Source organism: Dendropsophus ebraccatus, chromosome 15 (assembly GCF_027789765.1).
Source record: "Dendropsophus ebraccatus isolate aDenEbr1 chromosome 15, aDenEbr1.pat, whole genome shotgun sequence".
NCBI classification, from domain to species: Eukaryota; Metazoa; Chordata; class Amphibia; order Anura; family Hylidae; genus Dendropsophus; species Dendropsophus ebraccatus.
Window position 1 is genome coordinate 37,955,611 of NC_091468.1, and position 26,039 is coordinate 37,981,649.

Below are 26,039 nucleotides of genomic sequence, written 5' to 3' on the forward strand. Positions count from 1 at the left end.
TTGAGATTAGAAAACTACATCTTTATTAAATAGAACATTTACATATCTACAAAAAAAAATATGCTCATAATAACAGATTAATAAATTAAACAGACTTGTACAATCTCTTTCATGAATGAGCTGACATTTTGTACCTATTAGAAGAGGACTTTGCATGGAAGGTATTCATGATAAACCTGCCCATGAGGAGGAACATGTGACTGTCAGCAATGACTCCAGAGATGCAGTAGAAGCCCTGGGAGGTAGGAGGTGGTCGGCAGCAATCATCACTGCTTGGCATCCACCTAATTTTAATAAAATCTATTAAAATGGCACAAAGTGGACGGGAATCACTTAAATTTGCACCAACAGTACATTGTTAAGACGCTGTAACAAATCGTGATCGGGTGATGTCTTTGTACTGCTACTACAGGCTGTGGTGCACAATTTGTTTGATACAGAACATTAGTATGATGTCCTACCCCATATTGCTACTTGTAACCTATATAGGGGGAATATATGTTTTTAGCTACATATGGTGCCTATTGACCTAAATAGAGACCATATGTAGGCTGGCCCAATTTTGGGATAGTAGCTCTGTAATGAAGACAGTAATTCCGGCATATGACGGTGGGGATATTTCCATTTAATAGTTCTCTTCTTGCCAGATGACATTTCTAGGTAATTAAACTGTAAATAGTCTATGATCAGTGCATGAAAATTTTCCAAAAAGTTACATAGAACCTCCAAATCTTTGGTATACCAAAGTAATGCAATTGAATGGATCTAATTGGCATTCACACGTTATCTGAAGGATTCTTCTCTGCAAATTTTAAACACAGACAATTGGATAATATGACAGACACTAAAGATCTCAAGTACCCTTGGCATCAGTAGAATGAGCAGGGAAGCTTTCCTTCCTCTGTATGCAAGATAGACCCATACACAATGGGTTTCTCTGGGTTATATGACACAAAGGCAAGAGAGGACTGTATCCATGTTTTCCTGGCAGCCTTAGAGTGCCATCCAACTGCTTCAGCTACCGCTAGTCAAAGGCAGAGCGCTGCGGTTTGGATGAAGCCAAACATGTTCAAGGTTCGCACATCCCTACATGCTATGTGCACACTTATCCTGTCTCATTCTACTGATTTGGGGTCCGAGTACTCTTGGAGACATCAAAAGTTTTGATCAGGCTGCGCCTATTGACATTATACAATGCATTTTTGTAACTTTTTGTTCTTAATTTACTGCAGACTGGATTTAAATTAAAGGAACATTATTAAAGAGTTACTGTGAAGGTGAAAAGTGAAGTACACAGCGGCGAGCCTCACTGGGTTATATCAGTGTAAAGTGGGGCTCACCATGGACACCCCAACAAATAAGCTTTTGATAGGTCTCACAGACATATCAAAAGTTTTCATGTAAAAAATGTCATCCTTGCATGTTGAGATAAAAGCAGGAATCGCTCTTCAAGAGATTTGGGGGCAGGGGAATATCATCTTTTTATGTCTAACTGCGCCCATGTACAGGAATTCTGTTGGGCTGGACAACCCCTACAAACATATTTCAGCTGAAATCTCCTAACAGTGCAATCAGAAGAGTAGAAGTGTGTATTTGAAAAAATCTAAAAGAATCAAGTTAGAGCAGGACTTATCACATTATATAAATCTCAGTAAAATCCAAAGGCTTTAAAGGCTATGGACACCATTAAAACATTTTTTTTTTGTCTTTCTTCTTACCTATTATGGTGCAAAAAAAATCTTCATAGATCTGCTAATTCTTAATTGCAGCTAGGTGGTAGGAAATTTGAAATGAAGAATATTTACAAAGATTCTTTAATGCTTTATATTGCACTGAGATAAAAAAAAAAAATATATATAAAAAGAACAAAAATAAAAAAAATACAAAAAAAGGTGTCTATAGCCCTTAAAGGGGTTATGCAGTGCTACAAAAACATGGCCACTTTCTTCCAGAGACAGCAGCACTCTTGTCTCCAGTTCAGGTGTGGTTTGCAATTAAGCTTTATTTACTTCAATGGAACAGAGTTACAAAACCCGCACCCAAACCGGAGACAAGAGCGGTGCTGTCTCTGGAAGAAAGTGGCCATGTTTTTGTAGCGCTGGATAACCTCTTTGAGGCTATGTTCACACTACGTATATGTCCGGCCGCATATTTTTCGCGGCCGGACATATACGTGTAAAACTCCGTCCGGGATTTACGCAAGTTGCGGCCGGCTACATATGGTCCGCGAACTTGCGCCCGTAAGCTACGTACGCTTCCCGAGCGGCGTATGTAGCGATCTGACAGCAGTATTTTACTTGGATATCTTCGGCTAGCCCTGGACACCCCGCAGAACCTTTTGGATCGGCAAATCAAAGTGTAAAAATGAAGATATCACCACTCCGTACGGGACCGCATGTTACGCTACGGGCGTCAGTTACAGCATTTCCGTCCCGAAACAATGGTCTGGTTCATTTTTTACAGCGCCGCATACGATCCGGGCGTAAGTTCGTACGTAGTGTGAACTGTGCAGCTGTAGATCGTATACTTTGCATTGTACGCAAACTACGTAAATCTCCGGCCGCTTATTCACGGAACGCGCTACGGCCGGAAACTTACGTAGTGTGAACATAGCCTTAAAGCACACCTATATTAAGGAAGAACTTCTGACATGGAGAAATGTTTTAAACAATCAAGTTCTCGGTGCTAAGTCCCCCACATTGACCAGTAGAACAAGTGCTTCACTTCGCCACTGTTATTCAGCTCCAATAAGCGAATCCCAGCCAGTAAAGTGTTGGACAGAGATCACTGCGCGCCAGGGAGTGAGATGCGCTACCATGTGCTTCTTCCCATTCTGTGACAGGTCAAAAGTTTTTCCAAATGATAGAGCATATTTAAACTTTTCAGTCAACATTAGTGGAGAATACAAATCAATGCTAGCACCGAGTTATATGGCACATAATATGGCAAGGTCTCTGAAAACATCAGAAACTGTTCAAGTATTGTGCCCCTTCCCCACACTTCATCACATTGAGATGTTCTAGATGCTGTTCTTCATAATATCCATGTAATAAAACGTTGCACCGAGGGCCCAGCTAGTTTCTACATCATTGATTTTCTTTACAAGCTGTGGACATAAAGCAAAAGAAAAACTTAAGACAAATAGATAAAACAGAACTAGAGATATTGGCTTGTTACTTTTAAGTTGGTGCTTCAATGTCAAAGTATTAGAGGGGTGTTTTAGTTTATGCTAATGTAATACTTTGTATGAAGAAAGGTTATACTTTCTGTATCGGTGAAGGACAATACAAAGACAAAGAAAGATGCAGAAACTAACAACTCAACTAATATTATAAATGAGATCTATGTACAAATGACAAACATTGTATGTACATAGTTATCACTGGTCAAAAGAACCCTCAAAGACTTGTTACCTTTAGGCGTTTGTCACTGGAAAAACCAAGATCCTTAAGAAGCTGCGTTATATATGTTAGATCCATGCAGAGGTAAGGTCTGCTGCCTGGTGTCTTTTCCATCCTTGCACATTCTAAGTGTAATGGGAGAAAAAAAAAAGTTAATTTTACATACTTTTTCAAGGAATAGGGTATACTATCTATACATTTACATATGCCATGAAAATACAAAAGACAAAAAAAAAATAAAAATAAATAAAATCAGCAGGTGGTGTGCGTTGTACACTATTTCCATTACAGTAAGTTGAATGTTCACATACAGAAAACAAGGCCAAAGATTTGTGTGTATGTAGGAAAAAAAACACAACATACATTTCAGTTTTTTTCCCCTTACTAATATAAGCCAATAGTAGGGCTGGGCGATATGGGCCTAAATCAATATCGTGGTTTATCGCACATGTAGCCGCGGTAACGATAATTCAACGATAATTATGACACGCCGCTTTTTGCAAACCACACCCACTTTTCATGCCAAACTGGCGATATTTTGAATAGAAAAAGTAAAAAAGAACTGAGCAGCAACCCATGTTTACTCAATTATCATTATTACTATTTGTCATTATTAGGGGGTCTCAGCAGAGACCTGGATGTGTATATACAGGTATAAAGCCACTACAGGATGTGTATACACAGGGGGTCTTATAGGAATACATGTGTATAACTATATGGGGGGGGGGGGGGGAATAGGTGCATATGACTATATGGGTGGGAAGGATTGGGATGTATTACTATACAGGAGGTACATAGGGATAGAAGTGTATGACTATACAGGAGGTACATAGGGATAGGGTGTATGACTATACATGGGAGTATACAGGGATAGGGGTGTATGACTATACAGGGGGTACATAGGGATAGGGGCAGATAAGGGTGTATGACTATACAGGGGGCACATAGGTGTAGGGGCAGATAGGGGTGTATGACTATACAGGGGGTACATAGGGGTAGGGGCGGATAGGGGTGTATGACTATATGTGGGGGGGGCAGACAGGGGTTTATGACTATATGGGGGGGGATAGGGTTGTATGACTATATGGGGAAGCAGACAGGGGTGTATGACTATACGAGGGGGATTGGGGTTTATGACTATACGTGGGGGCGGGGTGGACAGGGGTGTATGACTATAGGGGGGGATAGGGGTGTATGACTGTACAGGGAGGACGGGTGGACAGTGGTGTATGACTGTACAGGGGGGGGCAGGGTGGACAGGGGTGTATGACTGTACAGGTGGGGCGGACAGGGGTGAATGACTGTACAGGGGGGGCGGACAGGGGTGAATGACTGTACAGGGGGGGTGGACAGGGGTGAATGACTGTACAGGGGGGGTGGACAGGGGTGAATGACTGTACAGGGGTGAATGACTGTACAGGGGGGGGTGGGGGGTGGACAGGGGTGTATGACTATACGGGGGGGCGGACAGGGGTGCATGACTGCACCGGGGGGCAAATAGGGTTGAATGACTATACACGTTGGGAGGGGGGGGGGGGAATAGGGGTGTATGACTATACGGGGGGGGGGGGGGGGGGGGGCGCGGACAGGGGTGCATGACTGCACAGGGGTTTATGACTATACGGGGGGGGGGGGGCGGACAGGGGTGCATGACTGTATAGGTGGGGCGGACAGGGGTGCATGACTGTATAGGTGGGGCAGACAGGGGTGTATGACTGTACAGGGGGGGGGGAGACCGGGGTGTATGACTGTACAGGGGGGGGGGGGGGGCGGTAACAGGCGTGTATGACTGTAGTCCCCTCAGTAACAGTACAGGACTGTAACATAGGAGGAATGGATGTGCTGCAGCAGGCAGGATACCACACACAGCTATAACTTCTCCTGCCTGCTGCAGCACATTATTCCTCCTATGTTACAGTCCTGTACTGGTACTTAGGGGACGACAGGTCAGCTGCTCCTTCACCTCCTGCTATGACATGGCCGCGTCCCTGCACACACAGGACAACGTGTGCGCGCATGGGGGGGGGGGGGTCGCTTGGACCAGACAGGGGCGGGGCGGAGCAACATTGTCACCTGGGCCCTGCTGCTCCTCCAGCTCCCGCTCCGATACTGGCGTCCCTGCACATGACGTGCAGCGCTCGTGCCGGGCCGCTCGTGTGTGTGTGCGGGGGGCTCTGACAGGACGGGTGCGGGGACATAAATACAAAAATACCGCAATTACCGTCCTGGCTAAGTTGAAGTTGGCTAACCGACGCCAGTGACGGTATCGGTATTTTTGCGGTATACCGCCGAGCCCTAGCCAAAAGGAAATCTGATTTGGCTGAAGGGCAATAGGCTAGACACAGTGGATATGTTTGCTCTGCTTCAGATATGTATATATATTTTGTATGTAGGTATATATTTTATTTGTGGGATAGAAAAGGACATTTACCATGCTAGGGTGTCACAAAACTAAACCTAAATAGGACCAAACATACACACAAGTAGACAATAATCTATCTGCTCAACCCATGCGCAATTTGATTTGATTGACAGCCGAGGTGAGAAGCATGCTGCCACGCACTCCCCCAGGTTAATCTTGGGATCACAGTGACATGTGGGAGGAAGTTACATGAAATAACAGTAATGCTTTGTATACTGTGGCATGCCTGTGGGTTAAACAGATGAAAAGTAGTCTACTTCTGAGTATGTCCATGACATTACCTCAAATGACAGTAACACTTTAAAGTGACTTTCTGTATGACAAGGGAGAGAAAAAGAAGAAAAAAAGCGGGCACCGGCACCTCGTGTGATACCTCAATACACCAAGGATAAGGATTATGTGAGAAGGTGGTCACTTTGTTTTATCTGATGAAGAGGACGTATGTCTTCGAAACGCGTAATGTTTGTGCTATACTAAGTACTTCTTTACTATATTAAATTCATTTATTTAAGCTTTCGGCCACTTCTCTGTGTGAACAGCGCTGACCTAGAGTACCTTAATTTCCTTTTATTTTATTCACTTACTTTCTGTATGAGGACTTCTTTACAAAGCTCTATAACTTTAATTCTGCAGTTTTCATACCTTACTTTAAAACAGATTTCTTTGTGCTTGGTCCAATGAAAAATGCTTTGTATCACTGGTGGATTGTGCCACTTGGCGGGGCTTCACGGGAGCAGCGCCACTTGGCCCTACCCACATGAGCTCCGTAGCCCCACCCCTGAGTGACAACATCGTCGTCTAGGCCCTGCCCCCTAGGAGGCCATTGTAATGGGCCAACCTAGAGCGAGTGGGACCTGGACTTCTCGACTAAAAAGCATTTTTTTACTGGACCAAGCACCTATAATAAAGTAAGGTATGAAAACTGCAGAATTTAGGCTTTACAGCTGCGTAAAGAAGTCCTCATACAGAAAAGGGGGTGACTGTCACTTTAAATACCTTGCCCTTGTGCCCTTATGACACAAGCATTTTAACAAATGCCAAACAGCCCACGATTATTAACTCACCTTTCTTGGCTGCCATCTCAAAATCGCTCAATTTTAAAAAGCCACCAACCCTTGGATCTAAGCAAGAATAAAAAAAAACAAAAAAAAAAACAAAAAAAACTTGTTAAAATAAAATGTACCAGTGTGTATATATGGTGTTTAGCAACACTCTGCATGGTTACATACCTATTATATTTGCGTCCTCAGCTCGGTCAAAGTAATAGGAGAAAGCATACATGAAGAGATCCTCCACTTCCTTGGCCCGGTTTACTTTGCCAGCTAGCTTCTGACCTACGCTTTTATAGCACGATTCATATAAAGATTTCACTGCACAAAAACAGAGGGAAAGGAAACGGTAAACAAAAACAAGAGACATTCCCACACTCTGAACGGTAAAGAAAATACATGAAGGTCATTCAGATCTTATATACATTGGCTTAAAGGGACTATCATTAGAAAATTACTTTTACTGGAAAAATATTTTTAATTTTCGTTTATATTTTTATACAAAAAAAAATGCCAGTTTTCAGCATTGCTTTATCATTAGACAGATCAGGTCACACAGAAATTTGTTACATGTGTTATGGTGGTACTGGGGTTTCTTTGATCCCCTTCTCCGAACATCCTCCATTCTCTCTATGCAGTCTACACCAAGCAGTCATTTCCCGTCCGCACACCACACCACCAAATGTTGTAAAGATGATGAAAGTGGCAATGCTGGTCATGAAAAGCTGCTTCTAGTCTTTCATTTCTTAGTGATTGGATTTGAGCATAAGTGGACATGAGTGACCATGAATCAGGTGGACATTCTATGAAAGGATTTAACAGATTCCCAGGAGGCATTAACAAGTAACAAAAACCTAGACACATGAACATTTGTAAGTTATTTAAAGGGGTTATCCAGTGCTACAAAAACCATGGCCACTTTCTTTCACAGACAGCTCCACCTCTTGTCTCCAACTTCTGCTTTGTTCCATTGAGGTGAATGGAGCTTAATTGCAAACCGCACCTGAACTGAAGACAAGAGTCGTGTTGTCTCTGAAATAAAATTGCCATATTTTTATAGTACTGGACAACCCCTTTAACTCTTAGAAGAGCGGGACAATTTAAATTTTTGCACTTAGTTTTTTCGGTGTGTTTAAAAATCCATAGCACTTTTTTTTACCTACATGAGCCCTTACTTTTTGCATCACTAATTGTACTTTGCAATGACAGACTTATTTTTTGCATATAATAATCATATAATAATATTTGGTGAAATTGAAAATAAAATGCATTTTTTGCCCTATGGTAAAAAGGACTTATACATGTTCCTCAAGTTAGTACGATTACAATGATATGCAACTTGTATAACTTTTATTTTAATTTGGTTGCGTTTAAAAAATTAAACCTTTAAAAAAAAAAAAAAAAAAAAAAAAATTGCTCTATGACCTTGCTTATAACGCTTTTATCTTTTGGTCTGTGGGGCTATGTGGGGTGTCATTTTCTGCGCCATGATCTGTACTTTCTTTCGGTACCTTGATTGCGTATATGCGACTTTTTGATCACATTTTATTACAATTTTTATGGATTTGATGCAACCAAAAATGTGCAATTGTGCTTGACAGCTGCATTTAAATGGCTAATTATAAGGCATGATTAAGGGAGCCCGTCTCCCAAAAAATCACGGCAGGGGAAGGAACACCAGTTACTCCAGTGTCTGAACACACAGCTATGGTTTATGGAAGATTCCATGTAAAATAAAAGAAAAAGGAATAAAATCTTCGGAGAAGACGACTAAATGCGAGAGGATGATTAATCACCGACGCTCACATACATAATGCTGTTTGCCTAAATCAGTATTTCTGCGACCTTCAGGTGATTTAGTGTGCACAGAAAAACCAGTTGCCCAAAAGTACTTTCTTGCAAAAAGAGCACCACCCCTGTCCTTAGGTTGTGTGTGGTTTTACAATTCTGCTCCATTCACTTCAAAAGAACTGAGCTGCAAAACTACACTAAAACTAAGGACAGGAGAGGTGCTGTTTCTGGAAGAAATGAGCCATTTATTTCTAAGGGTGCATTTACACAGAGATTTATCAAACAGATTTTTGAAGCCAAAGCAAGAACAGACTATAAACAGAGAGCAGGTTATAAAGGAAAGGTTGAGATTTCTTCTCTTTTCAAATCCATTCCTGGCTTTGGCTTCAAGAATCTGTCAGATAAATCTCTCTGTGTAAACACCATTAAGGTGGGTTCAGACTGAGGAATAATGCTGCGTTTACACGGAGTGATAATTTGCCCAATCAAACGATTGACGGAACAATATATTGTTTGGAAAATTCGTTATTGCAATAGGCTTAAGCGATCTTAAAACTATCTCACACGTAGGGTGAATCGGCAAAAGACTGTTTACACAAAGCGGTCTGCGAATTTTTAGCAAACAAACAATGTTGAAAGATCAAAGTGAAAGAGTTCTCGCCTGTCGCTTGATCATTTGCTGTGCTTACACGAGCCAATTATCGCTCAAATGTGATCGTTATTGCGAAAATTCGAACAATAATCGTTCCGTGTAAACGCACCATTATCCATCACAATTCGGCCCTTCTCAAAGTCACCTGGATATTGACAGCTGTCCATTTACATGTCTTTACACATCAAATTTAAGGACTGACTGTACATATTGATTGATAGCATTTCCACTCACCACCACTCCCATGTTGTCATGTGATAATGTTATCCACTTCACATTAGAATATATGTGTGTGTGTGTGTGTGTGTGTGTGTGTGTGTGTGTGTGTGTGTGTGTGTGTATATAATCACACTACTAAAACAGGCTTATAAAAAAAAAAAAAAAACCATACATACCATCATTCTGTCCCTTAACTTTATAAGTTATTCCTGCATGGTTAAACTCTGTGACAAATCCTGGTGTTACACAAGCTGTCACCAATTCTTCATTTGATGGCACTACACAAAAGAGTGTAAAAAAATACAATAAATTTCAGTTTTCCAACTAAAATGAGATTCTCCACTAAATGCATTCAGGGATCTTCCTCTAAAATAGCACTCTGCATGTCCTGTTTTGTTTTGCTCTTTTTACAAAGCGGAACATTCCCGCTATGGCCAATTTGGAATCAACTGTTGTGGGAAGATTATTGACATAATCAAAAATGCAAATATAATGTGTAGGGACAACTGTCAATGTATATATGGGATTGAACAAATCCACCACCCACTTCCAGTACATTTGTCCTTCAATGTTAAGGGGGCCGTCTCATGAGTTTTGACAGTGTGTGTGTGTGTATGTGTATGTGTATATATATGCCCTCTAGCAAGCCGCAGGCCATTCAGTGTCACATAAGGTGGTCTATGGGTTGAGAGTTATCAATTCTACATGCAAATCTGGAAATTGTTCAATGCCCCAGCTGATATTTTGTGTCTTCAGTCTAAGAAAATAGGTCAAGATATCCCTGGTAGCATCAGACTCAGATGCCAGATCCCATCCCCAAAAATGCTGTAATTGAGAAGTGGGTTTGGTACCACCTTAATGTGAGCCACCCCATCCCCAGGTCTTTTACATGGGGAAATAATCTAACATAATATAAAATAATCTGCCCTTATTTCCCTCTAGTAAAAACCCTGTAAGTCACTCCCTTTCTGAGGCACAGATTGTGCCACTGTAAGTGAGGAAGTGACCACCGGGGTGCGCAATAGGCAAGACCTTTTCTGCTTCTTGGGCAACACCTTTGTATTTGCAACCATGGTAGAGGGGGGTACATGTTCCCCAAAGCACCTGCTCCAGTGTTCATGATGCATGTTCTCATGTGTGTTTAATTGATAGGGCATGTCATCATTTTAACATTTGGATGCTATGGAGCCCCTGAAGATGAAAATCCTGGAAGATATGGGCTTTGTTGTAGACCAGGTCTAGAATTACTAATGTCCAGTCCTTGTACATACCAGATTATGACAATCTTAGTATGGTGGAGAACTGCTCCTTGTATAATTGCTATAAGTGTAGCTTCTCCATATGTGAGCCTGTATTTACCAACCTATGTGCCTTCAAACCGTTCACCTGCACCATTTTGCATCAGCCTGGGCTTTAAAATAGAATTTGACATCTTCTCAGAGGAAAATGTGTAAGTAGAAGTAAAGAATCCCCTCCCCTTTTTGCACCCGCACCTTCCTCCTTCTCTCCTTGGTTAAACATAATGTGTCTCCTTTCAACCATTTTTTGTAACTACGTCACAAAAGACTTACATGGTTTTCCTTCGACGCCTCCCATGATTTGCAGTCTTGCTGACATTAGCCCAAGGCCAAGGTAACTGCAGACAAAAAGATAAACCAACAAATAGCTAAGACCTGATGAATGATGTGAAAATCAAGCATAACATTTACAAAAATACATGGTTGAATGCAACCTTATCCTTAGTGTAAGTGCCCTATTAGTCAGCCCAAGCTGTGCTGTGAACAGGCGCTGATCTCACAAAACAGAATACACAGTAAGGCTATGTTCACACAACGTAAGTTCCGTGGGAGTCAGTGCACACTATGGAGCGAACAGCTCCAGCTGCACGCTCCACGGTGTGCTGTGGGGAGTTCTGATGCGGACGCGCACAGATTCTCCCGCATCAGAACTAGGTGGTGCTAAAGATCATCCAGCTGGTACTGCAGTATGATCTTTTCAGAGACCGGCTGGGTCACAGAACGGCAGGTTTCTTACCGTGTGTGAACATAGCCTAATCGTGTAGTCACAACTTCACCAATGATCACTGGATCACTCCTGTGGCCCTTTGTTACAATCAGCCTTCGGCTGTACATCTATCCATTAAGCCCCTGTTAGAAAATACTACCATAAATCAAGTTATAACTTACCTGTGTGAATACAGGTGGAATGTGCGGTTAAACAGCTGAAAGTTGGTGATATATCCAGCTGGGGCACTTGGAAATGTTGTCTGAATATGAAAGAAGAAAAAAAAAAGTGATTTCATCATACTAATTTAACCCCTTGTAAAAACAAGTAAACTGTATTGTAAATGTCAGTATGAATACAGCGATGCCAAATATGTGTGTTTTTATATGCTTTAGTACTGAGGTTCCATGGAGGCAAAGGCCACATTCCAACACGTCAATGTAAGAATGTAGCTGAAACCACGCCCCAATGGCGTCACCTATGGCCGTGCAATGTTGCTGGAATTTTCTGTAACATTTTGTGGCTATTATTAAACGCACGGCAGCATGCTTTCAGCATGTGGGGATGAAGCCTTAGAGGGCATTTACACGTTCCATGCATGGTACAATGTGCTACAAGGCAGAGTTCGGAACTCCCAGCATCATCGTTTGTAATGATGCGAGAGCTACTGTACTGACAATGTGTGAGACAAAATGGGCAGCCATTTTGGCAACAGTGGCCCTACCCATGACATCACTACATGTGTGCATACATCTGTTACCTGTTCAGTTGGCCTAGCGCTGGACATACACTTTTATACCATGAATGGGTTGTCTATAAAACCATATGATGAACAATGGAGTGTTGTCCACTAGAAACAGCTGGTTCAAGTAATTACAATAAGAGGTCATTTTGGCCAACCATACCTTTTCATACGGATAGAAGGTAATTTGTGTAGAGCCACCACCAAGATCCAGCATCCCAGCCAACTTAGCAGATGGATTTGTTAAACTTCCTATAAGCAAAAAGCAAAAATAGTTCATGCAAGAGGCACAAACCTTATACGTTAATATATACCTTTATCATTCATAAACAATATGATAGAAGTAAACAAAACATATGAATATTATGCAGCTCGAGTACATCCATCAGATACCTATAGGGTCAGATTAACTATGGCTGCTTCCTTAGAATGGTGACACAACAGCAACCATAACTCTTTTACAATACATGTAATATAGAAACATGGGTATGGCATTACAACTTTGGCATGAAGTAACAAACTAATAGTTGGTTTAAATTAGTGATGGGGAACCTTTGGCCATTCAGCTGTTGCAAAACTACAATTCCCATCATGCCTGGACAGCCAAAGGCTGTCCAGGCATGATGGGAGTTGTAGTTTTGCAACAGCTGGAGGATCAAAGGTTAACCATCCCTGCTCTAGACAGTTCACACCGAGTAAACCAGTTCCACCTGCCTCAGTGTGCTATAGCCGGTCTATGGAAGAGCGCGCTCTTTTCCACTGCTGCCATTTATGACATGTCACTTCTTTGAGCGGAGAGCGGGGCAGCGGAGGAGCGCGCACTCTCCCATAGATAGGCTATGGCACACTGAAGCGGGTGGGATTCCGTGGCAGAATTACGCCTGATTTACACCCTTAAACAATAAAAAAAAACAGTGATAAATCTGGCACTTTGTAGACTTTCTAGTCTATGTTTACAATGTCAGAGAATTATATAAATTTAGGAGATTAGGGTATCATCTAAAACCCAATAAAACACAGCACTAAAAATTAATTGAACTCTCAAGGCAAAAAAAAATATATACAAAGTTGTGAGTAGATGTATATTAATAAGCAGCGCATTTTGCCAGTTCTAGTCTTTGGGCACTTTAATCCCAGTACCCAACCCATTTGTCCTTTATGATTGTCACATACATTAAGATAAAGTCTTACAATAAAAATATGGTCACTGATGCTTACCTGTTAGAAAGTTAACAGTGATCCAAGCAAATATTCCTGAAATATAAAAATGTACATGTTTACTGGGATATTGTATATTTTGGGGGAGAGTCATGTTTTTATTTCTAAATGTATAAATGCTGCCGTTTGCAGGTAGCCAGAACAGACATCCCGCTTACCTTCATCTGTACCATCCATAATAGACACACTTTCTTTTCCAACAAGGAATGGAGATGATTGAAAAATGTTCTTTACCTAAAACAGATGGAGAATAAAAAAGTAAATCAAGTGAATAAAAAAACGTAAATTAAGTTTTTTCTCATTCAATTTATAGGACGTACTTTATACCTATTCCCCTTAACTGTAGACAAGGGGTGTAAAATGGACGCTGTATGGCCAAAAGTACATACTGATACTATTCCAAATAAAAGGCAATAATATGGAGAGAGTCCCCTCTTTGCAGTTATGACAATCATCACTCCTCTAGGAAGACTCCCCTAAGATTTTAGAGTGTCTGTGGGAATTTACATTTATGCAAAAAAGCATTTGTCTGGTCTGACGTGTATGTTGGAGGACAGGGCCTCTCTATCTTTATTCTAGTTCAGCAGGGCTGAGGCCGTTGCAGTTCCACTACACTAACTCAAACAATGTCTTTACACCTCTTATATGGTGCATCCTAAGACAGCCGACTTTTATTTAAGCCGGTATTGATAAATTCCTCCCATACAGTGTGAGGATAAGATTTAGGAAGTCCCGTGAAAACAAAAAATCAGCAAGCGGGAGTGGGTGAAAGAAAACAAGTGAACTCCCGAGTCCCCATGTCTCCGCTGCCCTGCTCCCAGCAGCCAGCTGTCATCCAGCAGCAGTGTCTCTTCCAGCAGCAGTGTCAAGGCTCGGCGGAGCGATTACCCACTCAGCCAGTCAGTGACTGGGATGGTGTCCTGCCCCAGTCACTGATTGGCTGAGCGGGCAATCACTCGACCAGGAACGTCACATTGCAACTAGCTGGGCTGCAGGACCCTGGCTGCTGTGAACAGGACCCCAGAGCAGCGCTACGAGGCATAAAGATGGTGAGTTTACTTGTTTATTATTCCCCACCCCCCTCCCTCGCCTTCTCCTTTAACATTTATATGGTGCAATTCTCTGAATATGGAGCCTTTCCTCTAAGTCACTGACTACAATAAATGTATTCATTGTCGTGTCAACATTATCCTTACGTCAGGTCATTGTTATTTGTTCACAGCTTACAAACGTACATTGTCCTGGAACAATTCTATAGAGGAAGAGCAAGATTATTGTAACCACTCTTTTCCAGATAACGATATAGGTTTTGACAGACTCTCCGCTCATCACACTATGTTCTAAGAAGGTATTACAGAAAGTTTCCTTAACCAGACCGCCCCTTTTACTGAACCTTTCCATGAAAGCCCTCTTTTTAAAACCATTACCGTATCCAGTAGCTTCTGTGCCTTGTCTTCTGGTAGGAGGCGTAATCCAGCTGTAGCTTTGAGGACGAGCGGAGTAGATCTTCTGAGGTCTTCAGGTATTTCTTGAATTGCAATATCTAGAAGCTCTTGTATTCCTGCAGTACACTGTGAATGAAAAAAAAAGTCATTAATGTATGTTCTTGTCAAATACAAAGACATATGGGGCACCACAATAATATGACTATGTGGTTCTTCCTATATGCAAACTACACAGAAATATTACAGTAGTCATAATCACAGGTTCTTCCTGTTGGGGTGGAGGTCTTGTCCACAGCTCCCGATAATGAAATAGGACCTCTGCACAAGTTAGGCTTCCTGCACTCCACAGCACAGTTTGCGGACCGCAAAATTATGAATCCAAAAATCCACAAAAAACATATGCCATGCACCTGTAAGACACTGGTATTTGTGCATCCACTATTGGCAAGGCTGTTCTGCAAATATGCATGCTAGAGATGAACGCAACTAGAGCATGCTTGGGTCCATCTGAACCAGAGCGTGCGGTGGCTGCAGAAGTTGGATGCAGCCTCAGGGAGTCCTGGAAAACATAGCTACAGCCTATAGCCCATAGCCATAGCTAAGTTTTCCAGGCAGCTTCCAACTTCTGCAGCCTCCGCTAATCAAATGCTGCACGCTCAGGTTCGGATGGACCCAAGCGTGTGCAAGTTGCGCTAATCTCTAATGGACACAAATAATGGCAGGTGCTATTTTTTCAGAACAGATCCCAGTCCCAATATGGATCAGTAAAAAAAAAAATTCAATGGGTCCTATGCTGTCTGCAGGTGTGGACAGTCTGGAAATACAGCAGTGTACAGGAAGCCTTACATGGTTTCCTCAGTGAATGCATCACTCATCTGTCGGAAAAGACTTATCACTTCATTAAAGGGGTTGGCCACTTTATAGTAAAATAGTTCAGTGTACTGTATTAGTAGGTGTTCTCACTGTACATACTGACAGAAGCTCCGTGTGTGCACCCCTCTCCCCGAGGCTGGGCTGCCCTGCTCTGTGGTATTTCCGTCCATAAGATGGCTGACATGGAGGAACATGTGACCATGCCCCACCCCCCAGTGTCCACCACTGAGCCTGTATATGCCTATGGAGGACACTTACTGATACTACACACAAAACTATTTTACTATAAAAAGAGGCCAACCCCTTTAATATGTGCTTTTTCCAGTTGTACTCAAGTCAATGGCTATTGCATTTAAAAGGAAAAACCAGTTGAAAATCCTGCACCCGGCAGGGGAGAAATTTAATCAGGAGTAGGCACTTACCTCTCCCCATGCCCACAGTAAGAAGTAGGACCAGCCTCGCAATACCGGCCAGGCATCGGGATCTCTGGTGTGTACACGTCACGACCCGGCTGATGGACTGGCCATTCAGCCTGTCAGTGACTGGGGCAGGATGCTGCTCCAGTCACTGATAGGCTGAGCAGCCAGCCCATTAGTTGGGAGAGGCATTTCCCCCCCAGAGTAATGATGTCATCACAACTCAGGAAAAAAAAAAAAAAAAAAGACTTCCAGTGGGGATCCCGAGGTTGGTCCCACCGCTCATTGCGGACACAGGGACGTGTAAGTGCCTACTCCTGATCAAATTCCCCCCTGCAGGATTTTCAAAATCGCCGGACTTCTCCTTTAAAGAAGGGACTTTTTCAGAACTATTCCCAGAGATCTTACACAGCACCTTTGCAAACAAGTTACATCCCGGTCATGGGAAATAAGTAAAGGTTTAATACCAAGTACTGATCACAAGTACTTCACAAGAACAAATAAGGCGATTAATAACCTAATGTTTGTTTTGGCTACTAGCAGTGCCAGCAATAGCTCCCAAGTGTTTTGCTTTGTTCCCCTATAGGAATACATTCCTTCTTTCCTTTCCCAGGATAACCTTGCTTTAATAAAAATATAGGTGCAATTTTTTAAAAATTATTTTTAATATTGGCATCTCCCAAATTCTATATTGCACTTGTAGAGACCTTAGACAGTGTCATATTTACTGAGGTATTAAAGATGTAAAAGAGACAGTTTTATAAAGCCTCTCACAGTCTGCTATGAATGGATTGCATTTGTATCACTTTTTTTTGCAAATGACAATGGAAAAAAAACAAAAAGATCTCTACAGTTCTGAGTAGAGATGAGCAAACTGGGTTCAGGTTCGAGTCGATCCGAACCAGAACGTTCGGTATTTGATTAGCTGGGGCTGCTGAACTTGGATAAAGCTCTAAGGTTGTCTGGAAAACATGGATACAGCCAATGACTATATCCATGTTTTCCACATAGCCTGAGGGCTTTATCCAACTTCAGCAGCCACCGCTAATCAAATGCCGAATGTTCGGGTTCGGATCGACTCGAGCATGCTCAAGGTTCGCTCATCTCTAGTTCTGAGAGATCTACTCTAAGAGGTGAACTTGCCTTATGTGGCTCATCAGCGTATTCTGACAGTCCGGGTTTTATAGCCTTAAACAGTTCATGCTCCAGGTGAGGCGCTCCTAAGAAGAGACAAAATCCTCGCATCAGGACAAATATCACATGGTCAACAAACCAAGCATCAGCATCATCAGTCAAGATATACAGGTATTAGCACGTGCCGTTCCCCACTCCAATATCAGATCAATGTGTGGAATCAGAAAGCGCGCTGGAATAAAACTTCTTTTTCCCACCATGTAAAGCTACTGCAAAGACGCGGCTGGTAGCTTCATGGAGCTGAACAGTAGATCTATACTGTGCAACTGGAAAGCATATCAGCACAACTGTGCTGCTTGGTTCCCTTTAAAGGCTCTAGGAATGTGAAAAAAATATTTTGTGCAAAAATAAAATAAATAAATCTGTAAAGTTAAAATAGTATTTACACCCTATAATAAATGTAAAGAAAAAAAGTGTATGGGCCACTTCATAATGCATAGCTTCTGATTCAGAGCACATCAAACATTATGTGCCCCAGATATTCAGAACGTGATCCCTCTTATGTGATGACGAGGACAGATAGACCGACCATGTTTGGGGTCCCTGCGATGTCCTCGCCGTACCCAATGCCCTGTGGTTCTGTGGCTATACGTTTTATTTGGAGCATGTTATGGAAGATTACCCATTCCTACTTCTTTTCTGAAAGAGAATCCACCCCCTGCAGGCACGGAGTCAGTGAACCTGCCTTTAGAGGTGTGATCTCAACAATCTAATCCACAAACTCCTTTTCAGCTCTATTCTTATTGCCCCCCTGCAGAGCGGATCCACAAGGTAAACAGACGGCCTGACTCCATGCTAATCACTGCATATCATTAACTGGGAACACAAAAATACTATTACACTCAATATAGGAACTATCCATTGCACAAATACATATAAAAGCACACCACATATAATAATCACTTTACATATTCATGAATAAAGACAAGGCTGTACATATTCCGCACAGTTGGTCCAATCTAAAAGGCTTTAGGGATGGATACTGGGAGTAGAACAGAGTGATAGACAAATACAGAAGATTACTGCTCCATTCACTCGGGACAAGAGACCCTCTTTCAAGTAATTATTGGGGATTCCAGCAGTTGGAGCCCCGCAATCAAATACGTTTAAAGTGTCATTGTTGTTTTGAAAAACTATTGACATGTCAGAGACGTGTCAAAAATTTTGATCACTCCGGGTCTCTCCTGGCTCTGTCACGTGAACAGTCAGACTCCGTCTGATTGTCTTTGTAAGTCTATGGAGCCCGATGGATATTACATGACAAAGAGCTGGAAGAGGACGCGCTGCAGTGTGGTCCTCTCCCCGCTTGTTCTCATGATCAGTACGAGTTTGAACACTCAGACCTGGTGCCATCAAAGCTTTTGACGTCAGAAGTTTTTTTTTGTTTTTTTTTTAAGTCTTCGAATAACCCCTTTAAGTTGAATTATGGACTGTACTCCCTCATTTCCACATATACTCAGGATACTGTGTGAAGCTGACAAGCAGTTCATTAAAAAAAAAAAAATAATAATAATCTGAATAGTGGCTGATGTATGAATTGTAAATGACAACCTGCCCAGTAATGCTGAACAATCTGCTAACTATGACCAAGAAACTCTAAACATAAAATGGAAAACCTGATCTCCATGTCCATTATAAGAAACGTCCTGATCTGGCAGCTGATGTCAGCACAACGTGTTTCTTTTAGGCATCCTTGTAATTTTGGCCTATGATTCAGGGTGCACTAATGTGGATAGGTCCGGCTTCCTGAATCCCTATTTACAATCTTTAATTTATTTATAGCATTTACTGAAATGCGAATAATGACAGAAGGTTTATGATTGGTACGGGGGACATGTTATATCACGATTCTGTACTCCCGGCGTGAATCACACGCACAGCAGGACTGGAAGCTATTATTAGATTACTTTCACAATATGGTTTGCAGTTTCTAGCAGAGGAATACAGACCTCCCATAGACTACCACTGAATCTAAAAAAAAAAAAAAAAAAAGGAGCGGCCAAATGGAGGCTAATAGACACACTTAAAAATAAATAAATATATATATATATATATATATATATATATATATATATATATACACACACACGCAACCATTTTTCTAGGACAGGGCATATAGCCTTGGTCTGTCCTACTGCACCAATAATAGGCTTGTACGCAGGATTACTTACCTGAGGATGTCTGACTGAACTTGTAGACGTGCACTCTGGTGCCGGTGCTCCCAGCATCAAACATGATACCATAGAATACTTCATTTGCAGCGCTCACTCTCTCACTCCCATAGACAGACTTCAGGTTAGGCCCAGACTTCTCGATCTGTGTACCAGGACTCCATCGGAGGTAGCTGACGTACAGAGTGATGCAGAATGCGACGAACAGGAGCAGCGGGAGCTTGGAAATTTTCATGGTAGTTGATTCAGAACTGCTAAATATATAGATACAGATAATGATTATTATTGAGGAATTTCAATGTTTAGATAAGTGGATAATAGTAATGCCCAATACTATAGCCAAAGAATAAATGACAGTAGCCTGACTATTATTATTATTATTTTTTAGAGTATTCTGTTTTCCCCTTACAAACATATGCAGACTCACTTGAGCGAAGTGCGCATGTGTACAGTTGGAAAGATGGCAGATCATGGATTACAGATGTATACAGTGGTGCCTCAACTTACAATGGCGTCAGATTACAATATTTTCAGTATACAATGTTCCTTTCTAGACCAAATGAACTTGACACCACACTCAACATACAATGGATCTGTGGCGCTTGTGGATAAGATGATCAACCATTAAAAGTAAACATTTTACTGGTAAAATCCCAGTGTCGCTGAAGTGTAAGCAGTGACTGAGGACCTAGTGTCTCCTCTTTACTGTACAGTGATAAAACATGTCCTGTACTGCTGTGTGTCTAGTATCTCCTCTCTACTGTACAGTGTGATACTACATGTCCTGTACTCCTGTGTGTGTCTAGTATCTCCTCTCTACAGTATAGTGTGATACTACATGTCCTGTACTGCTGTGTGTCTAGTATCTCCTCCCTACAGTACAGTGTGATACTACATGTCCTGTACTGCTGTGTGTATAGTATCTCCTCTCTACAGTAGTGTGATACTACATGTCCTGTACTGCTGTGTGTATAGTATCTCCTCTCTACAGTACAATGTGATACTACATGTCCTGTACTGCTGTGTGTCTAGTATCTCCTCTCTACAGTACAATGTGATACTAGACACACAGCAGTATAGGACATGTAGTATCACATTGTACTGTAGAGAGGAGATACTAGACACACAGCAGTACAGGACATGTAGTATCACACTACTGTAGAGAGGAGACACTAGGCACACACAGCAGTACAGGACATGGAGTATCACACTGTACTGTAGAGGAGATACTAGACACACACAGCAGTACAGGACATGTAGTATCACACTGTACTATAGAGAGGAGATACTAGACACACACAGCAGTACAGGACATGTAGTATCACACTGTACTGTAGAGAGGAAATACTAGACACACACACAGGAGTACAGGACATGTAGTATCACACTGTACTGTAAAGAGGAGATACTAGACACACAGCAGTACAGGACATGTAGTATCACTCTGTACTGTAGAGAGGAGATACTAGACACACAGCAATACAGGACATGTAGTATCTCCTCTCTACAGTACAGAGTGATACTACATGTCCTGTACTGCTGTGTGTGTCTAGTATCTCCTCTACAGTACAGTGTGATACTACATGTCCTGTACTGCTGTGTGTCTAGTATCTCCTCTCTACAGTACAATGTGATACTACATGTCCTGTACTGCTGTGTGTCTAGTATCTCCTCTCTACAGTACAATGTGATACTAGACACACAGCAGTACAGGACATGTAGTATCACATTGTACTGTAGAGAGGAGATACTAGACACACAGCAGTACAGGACATGTAGTATCACACTGTACTGTAGAGGAGATACTAGACACACACAGCAGTACAGGACATGTAGTATCACACTGTACTATAGAGAGGAGATACTAGACACACACAGCAGTACAGGACATGTAGTATCACACTGTACTGTAGAGAGGAAATACTAGACACACACAGCAGTACAGGACATGTAGTATCACTCTGTACTGTAGAGAGGAGATACTAGACACACAGCAGTACAGGACATGTAGTATCTCCTCTCTACAGTACAGAGTGATACTACATGTTCTGTACTGCTGTGTGTGTCTAGTATCTCCTCTTTACAGTACAGTGTGATACTACATGTCCTGTACTGCTGTGTGTGTGTCTAGTATCTTCTCTCTACTGTACAGTGTGATACTACATGTCCTGTACTCCTGTGTGTGTGTGTAGTATTTCCTCTCTACAGTACAGTGTGATACTACATGTCCTGTACTGCTGTGTGTGTGTAGTATCTCCTCTCTACTGTACAGTGTGATACTACATGTCCTGTATTCCTGTGTGTGTGTAGTATTTCCTCTCTACAGTATAATGTGATACTACATGCCCTGTACTGCTGTGTGTGTCTAGTATCTCCTCTCTACAGTACAGTGTGATACTACATGTCCTGTACTGCTGTGTGTGTCTAGTATCTCCTCTCTACAGTACAGTGTGATACTACATGTCCTGTACTGCTCTTTACCTGCACCAGGATGAGTAGCTCCTTTGGGCATCAGGTGATAGAGGCTTACTTTACGTTTTCTGGGACCCTGAAAACGCTCTGTCTATATAGAAAAAAACTTTACAGTCTCTAGAAGCTCGGCCTGTTGTATATAATAAGGACTTGCTTTATCCACATTAGTCATCTGCTTATTGTTCTTTTGGGATTATGGGGGCTTCAGATCTCCATAGAGTTTAGGTTTTCAACATACAATGGTCATACTGGAAGCAGTTAATATTGTATGCTGAGGGAGCCCTGTATCTACATTCTCTTACCCTTTACCTCTCTCTAGGAAAGCTGGGTGACGATAAATACAGCTCCTATTACAACCAACACAGTGACCTACGCTACAGGAATAGGTCTGGGATCATAGCCCCAGTGTAGCGGCACCATTACCGCCCATAGTAGATCCCGCAGGTGTACCAGAGCTTTCTCCGGAGATCCAGGAATATCCCTATATAGACAGAATCTTTTCATTCACTGAAAGTAATCAGAGATCTTAAAACTATCACAAAACTTAACACAAAGTATACTAAAATGTAGCTAAACTTTTCACTATACAATAAAATACTTAAAGTTAACAAAAACTTACTTCTTTGGCGACTTCATCATAGTCTATTAATTGCTATGGGCAACTTACAGGTCACTCTAAAAAGCCCGTCAGAGAGCGCAGAGTCTTTAGATTAGAGCCGTAGCTCATGTGTCCGCACTCACCTGTACATAGTCAGAAGCCATAGGAGCGCTCGGTGCCAGCTCTTCTCCTGTCACTGCTCCACATCACAGCCCGGCACTGCTGTACGTCATTCCGACGCGTCTGGGAGGGCGGGAACAAGAGCTGGCGCATGCGCTGATAGAAGTATGGCGGGGAGGTCACGTGATCAGGCAGGAGTTGGGCGTGGCCTGATGTCCGTGGGTGACGTGTACTGTGTGCATTCCGATGTGTTCTCCCGAGTGGAACTCGCTGTCAGTATAATAATTATATGTAATGGCACAGAGCAGTGTTCTCCAACCAGTGGCTCTCCTGCTGGGCATTGTAGTTCTGCATGCATGGTATTCCTGAACTTTTTTAAGGGATTTTCTGTGCATATTTTCCTCTGATCTGACATCTTCCAGGTTGTGACCATCTAACAACTAGCATGGGTCTCATTAAAGCCATTTTTCCCCAATCAGTATATGAGGGCATGATGCCACTCTTTATTTTACTGTATAACGTGCTATGAAGCCAAAACAATTGACGGGTGGGTAAAAATGGTACCCCCCCCCCCCCCGCAGTAGACTAATGCTACGTTTACACGAAACGATTATCGGGCGAATTTTCGTGATAACGATCGAATTCGAACGATAATCGTACGTTTAAACGCGTCGAACGATCGAAAAATCGTTCATTTTGATCTTTTAACATGTTCATAAATCGTCGTTCGCCGATCGCAAAAAATTCGCCGATCGCTCAGTGTAAACAGTGCTCGCGCAATAGTCCGGCCACCCGCAGCCCCGCCCACCGCCCGGCCCCCCGCTCATCCGCAGCCCCCTGCGTCGGCTCGATCGCCACCCCCGCCGCTCTGATCGACACCCCCACCTCCCCGATCGCCTCCCCCGCCGCCGCTCCGATCCGAACGATTTAACGATTTTTCGCACGATAATCGCCCTGTGTAATAGGGCCCTTAGAATGCAGCGTCAAAAAGTGTGTTTTTTTTATAATGACAGACACTTGCCCTGTTTATTCCTTCACTGGTGATAAGTCGGGGTCCTGGTGTTCAGGTCAGGGTGTAATAAAAGCGGGGGGATCAGGTGATGCAGTTGCCCTATGTCTAACTACCTTGACTAGGGATGAGAAACCTTTGGCCCTTTAGCTGTTACAAAACTACAGTTCCCATCATGCCTGGACAGGCAGACAGGCAAAGCTTTCGCTGCCTAGGCATGATGGGAATTGTAGTTTTGTAACAGCTGGAGGGCCGAAGCTTGACCATGACAACTAGGAGTTTAACCCCTTAAGGACAGAGCCTGAAATGGCCTTAATGACAGAGACAAATTTTATGAATATGACCAGTGTCACTTTATTCATTAATAGCTTCGGGATGCTTTTACCTATCCGGCTGATTCTGAGATTGTTTTCTCGTGACATATTGTACTTTACATTTCTGGTAAATTGGAGTCGATACTCATAACAAATCTTTATGAAAAAAAACCAAATAATGTGAAAAAATGCATTTTTCCAACTTTGAAACTTTTTTGCGTATACAGAAAGTGGTTATACCACATAAATTATATATTAAATAGCATTAGCAACATGTCTACTTTATGTTGGCGGCATTTATTAAACTATCTTTCATTTTTTTTAGACGATAGGAAGCTTAAAACATTAGCAGCAAATTTCCAAATTTTCAGTAAAATTTCAAAATCAGATATTTTTAGGGACCTGTTCAGGTTTAAAGTGTATTTGAGGGGCCTGTATGTTAGAAAGCCCCACAAAGCACCCCATTTCAGAAACTGCACCCCCCACACTCTGCAAAAGCACATCCAGAAAGTGTTTTAACCCTTTAGGGGAGTCACAGAAATAAAAGCGAAGTGTGTAAGGAATTTGAAAATTTTAATTTTCTCTGCAGAGATTTTATTGTAATCCAATATTTTTCATAATTATAAACCTATTACCAGAGAAATGCACCCCAATAATTATTGCCCCGTTTCTGCAGTTTATAGAAATACCCCATATGTGGCCCTATTGCGCTACTTGACGCAACCACAAGCCTCAGATATAAGGGAGCGCCTAGTGAATTTCAACGCCTCCGTTATATTTGGTCATTTTTGACTGTACCACTTCAGGTTGGCAGAGGCTCTGGGGTGTCAAAACCTAAAAAACACCCCTAAAGGGACACCATTTAGAAAACTACACCCCTCAAGGAATGTAACAAGGGGTGCGGTGAGCATCTGGACCCCACAGGTGCTTCACAGATTTTCCGAACAATATGGCGTGAAAAAAGAAAAATTTATTTTTTACACTAAAACGTTGTTCTAGCCTTCAATTTTTCATTTTCTTAAAGGGATAAGAGGCAAAAAAAGACAAAAAATGTGTAGCGCAGTTTCTCCCGAGTACAGAAGTACCCCACATGTGGCGATAGAGTGCCAAGGGGGCGCAGGACGAGCCTCCAAAGGTAAGGAGCGCCAATTGGCTTTTGGAAGCTGAATTTCACTGAAAAGGATTTCAAGGGCCATGTCGCATTTACAGAGCCCTTGTGCTGCCAAGACACTGGAAACCCCCCACAAGTGATTCCATTCTGGAAACTACACCCCTCAAGGAATCTAACAAGGGGTGCAGTGAGCATATGGACCCCACTGGTGACGGGCACAAATGTGGAACAATGTGACGTGAAAGGGAAAAATTTCATTTTTTCACTTTTACGGCACAAATGTGCCCGTCATCAAGGGGTTCATATCCTCACTGCACCCCTTGTTAGATTCCCTGAGGGCTGCAGTTTCCAGAATGGGGTCACTTGTGGGGGGTTTCCAGTGTTTTGGCAGCACGAGGGCTCTGTAAATGCGACATGGCGTTCATCATCCATTCTAGCCAAATCCAACCTCCAAAATCCAAATGGCGCTCCTTCCCTTCGGAGGCTTGCCCTGCGCCCACATGGCGCTTTATGTCCACATGTGGGGTATTTATGGACTCGGGGGAAATTGCTCTACACATATTGTGTGTTTTTTTCTCTTTTAACCCCTTGTGAAAATGATAAATTCAAGGCTAAACCAACATTATAGTGTAAAAAATGTAATATTTCATTTTCACGCCACATTGTTCCACATTTGTGCCCGTCACCAGTGGGGTCCATATGCTCACTACACCCCTTGTTACATTCCTTGAGGGGTGTAGTTTCCATAATGGGGTCACTTGTGGGGGGTTTCAACTGTCTTGGCAACACAGAGGCCTTTTGAATGCAACATGGCCCCT

The 26,039-nt window shown here is 42.3% G+C and overlaps 1 protein-coding gene across 3 annotated transcripts; it reads right to left on the reverse strand.

The window, feature by feature from the left end:
* On the reverse strand, nucleotides 1–22,907 carry ENTPD6 (ectonucleoside triphosphate diphosphohydrolase 6). 3 transcript variants are annotated; one of them, XM_069954803.1, is made up of 14 exons: nucleotides 22,811–22,907; nucleotides 19,598–19,848; nucleotides 17,376–17,452; nucleotides 14,926–15,069; nucleotides 13,657–13,732; nucleotides 13,499–13,534; nucleotides 12,444–12,532; nucleotides 11,721–11,800; nucleotides 11,106–11,170; nucleotides 9,711–9,812; nucleotides 7,053–7,193; nucleotides 6,888–6,944; nucleotides 3,414–3,526; nucleotides 1–3,106 (listed from the first exon to the last, which is right to left on the reverse strand). In XM_069954803.1, exons 1-14 carry the CDS (start codon nucleotides 22,816–22,818, stop codon nucleotides 3,020–3,022), a joined length of 1,326 nt encoding a protein of 441 aa, XP_069810904.1. In that variant the 5' UTR covers nucleotides 22,819–22,907; the 3' UTR covers nucleotides 1–3,019. The 3 variants fall into 3 exon arrangements, with proteins under 3 accessions (XP_069810904.1, XP_069810903.1, XP_069810901.1); XM_069954802.1 differs by having other exon boundaries at nucleotides 19,598–19,851; XM_069954800.1 differs by lacking the exon at nucleotides 22,811–22,907 and adding an exon at nucleotides 22,689–22,775 and having other exon boundaries at nucleotides 19,598–19,851.
* Nucleotides 22,908–26,039: the final 3,132 nt, after the last annotated feature.